The sequence below is a fragment of the Engraulis encrasicolus genome, chromosome 22 (genome assembly GCF_034702125.1).
Source record: "Engraulis encrasicolus isolate BLACKSEA-1 chromosome 22, IST_EnEncr_1.0, whole genome shotgun sequence".
In the NCBI taxonomy this organism is placed as follows: Eukaryota; Metazoa; Chordata; class Actinopteri; order Clupeiformes; family Engraulidae; genus Engraulis; species Engraulis encrasicolus.
Window position 1 is genome coordinate 29,574,300 of NC_085878.1, and position 2,500 is coordinate 29,576,799.

General features: G+C 40.5%; 1 protein-coding gene across 2 annotated transcripts in view; it reads right to left on the reverse strand.

Moving 5' to 3' along the window:
• LOC134439124 (glutamate receptor 2-like) overlaps positions 1 to 2,500 on the reverse strand; it is a 101,177-nt gene that overhangs the window by 51,821 nt on the left and 46,856 nt on the right. For both annotated transcript variants that reach the window (XM_063188974.1, XM_063188973.1), the window contains exon 3: positions 2,087 to 2,326. In XM_063188974.1, the coding sequence (XP_063045044.1) occupies positions 2,087 to 2,326 (240 nt within the window). The remainder of the gene's footprint in view (positions 1 to 2,086; positions 2,327 to 2,500) is intronic.

Here is a 2,500-nt window from a genome sequence, read left to right on the forward strand (position 1 = left end):
CATGGTGGAATAGCTGCAGCCATCCACCCATTGCATCCACCATAGGACAGGAGTCAGGACTGGGGCTGCTCGATCTCATAGGTTTGTAGTGACAGACCGTCACCAATAACGTCTTTTTCCTGCATTGTTGGACGCTAATCTGAAAGCCCATGTCTTTAAGTTGGCTATGTGGTTCAATTCAGTAATAGAAAATAACTTGCAAAATTGGCGGAAGTTTGGAAAGCTTTGTGAAGGGAAGGGACGCAGCCTGTGTGTGTGGCTATCCCATCCCCTCTCTCGTCTCGCTCTCGGAGGAGCTTTGGGGATTTGAAGTTGATGCCACGGGAAATGACACGTTAAACTATCATGGCCTACATTAAGTTATGGCATGCTTAAAGTAGCTGCATCTATTGTAGTAAACTATTATGTTATTGAAGTAGCGGATGCATCCTCAAATTGGCTGGAATAGCGTTGTTGCCTTGGATTATTGTTGACTGGATAACACCGATAAACGTGGGCACGGAGATGTCAAAGTAGCCTAATTCAGGTGCTTGGAAAATGTTGGCGAAATCATCGGAAGATGAAGGTACATCGCACGATTATGAATAGTGATCATTGGCTCATACCAAAATTTGTTAGCGACTTGTCACCTTAGCAAAAAAAAAGCTGCTTGTTTACCTGTGGTTCATGTGATGGGATGTCTTGTCTGCCTTCATGCCTCATATTTGTTCTGTCCCACCCAAACACGTATTCTTGCTTCATTTGGGTTAAGCAAATAAGCTCATAATCAGCCACGCAAGTCCCAAATGTTTAATTCACTACTATCATAACAGCATTAGGAATAGGACACTACCATTCGCGTGACGTCACCCGCTGTTGGCTGGAAACGTTAACAGAAACGTTACGTGTTTGTGCTTTATTTTTTTATTAACGGCTTAAATTTCAGACTTCAAAAAAATATATATTTGCTGGCTTATCTTACTGGTGTTATAGACCCCTATATTAGGTCACTGCTTCATTTCCACTTTAAATGTAGGCTACTTCAGTGTTGCTTGGCAATGTCTCCACAAGGTTACCATAGCAACTATCAAAAGACTACAGGCTACTCAACCAAACTAAACAGAGCTAACCAACTAGGCCTAATGTTGGCAAAATAGGTTACCATAGCAACTGCTGGAGGAAGAAAATAAGTGAGGGTATGGTGGCTAACAACAGCATTTTTTCCAGCAACAAGATGATTTGCTTTAATGTGATGAGCATCAAGAAGTTAGTGTGACATATATGATGGAAAAACAGGTATACTGCTCTAACACTGTTTTTGTCGCACAAAGTTAACTTGCTCGGAGGATATGGTTTTGGGGAAACTTGAAGGGATAATTAATAAAATAAAAATTAATATTAATATTAATTTTATTAATAAAAAATAAAAAGGGATAATTAATAAGTAAAATGGTTGGTGGTAATCACTCTACCTCTGCCACTGTCATAGAGGTAAGCAAACATCTCCCAATTGTAAGAATCAACAAACCTTCTACCAAAAGATGCTTCATCTTCCAATAGTAGGAATGCTTCCTGGAAATCTGAGCCTATGTTATCGCCTTACTGTCACCAGAATTGTAATGGCTATGTCTTCGTGTTTTACTTAGGTTTGCTTTAATGTTTTTAGCACTCTACCTCTGTCACTGTTATAGAGGTAAGAAAACTTCTGCCACTTGTAGTACTCGACCAGGCTGAACAAAAATATTTAAATAGGGCCCCTATGTATCACTAAAAGACTATGCATACATTTTTATAGGCCTAGATGCAATTTTTTTTTCTTGCACATGCAAATAAAATGCTGCCGTATGTGTGAGGTAAAACAGTGCATATATATAAACATTTTGGTGACGATGTCAGACCTCATGTTTAAGTCTTTAAGCTTAAGTACTACTGAAGAGTTTTTGGGAAATGCAGCCATGGTTGGTTTTTAGCACTGTAGCTCTGTCACTGTCGTAGAGGTATGCGAACTTCTGCCACTTGCAGTACTCGACCTGGCTGAACAAAAACATTAAAGTAGGGAAATAGGAAATGGGAAATGTAGCCATGGTTGTTTTTTTTAACACTGTACCTCTGTCACTGTCGTAGAGGTATGCGAACTTCTGCCACTTGTAGTACTCCACGAGGCTGAGGAGGGGTCCCTTGATGTCGGGCCTCATCTGGATGATGAACTGCTGGGTGCCGTCCAGGGGGAAACTCGGGGTGATGAAGGACACGTGCAGCGTGCCGCAGAACGACGTTATCGTGTTCACCGACTTCTTGTCGTAGAAGCCGAAAATGGCGTAGACCCCTCTCGAGAACTGGGAACAGACTGTGAACGACAGGAGGAGAAAGAGAGTTTAGCATTACTTACTGTAAAAAAGGACTCAAATCACAAAAATAATAAATGAATCAATCATTTGAAATCTGGTGAGTGCTTCTTTATTCATTTATTTTTGAGATTTTAGTTAATTCTTTGACAAAGTCAAGCACCCAGTTAAGAGAA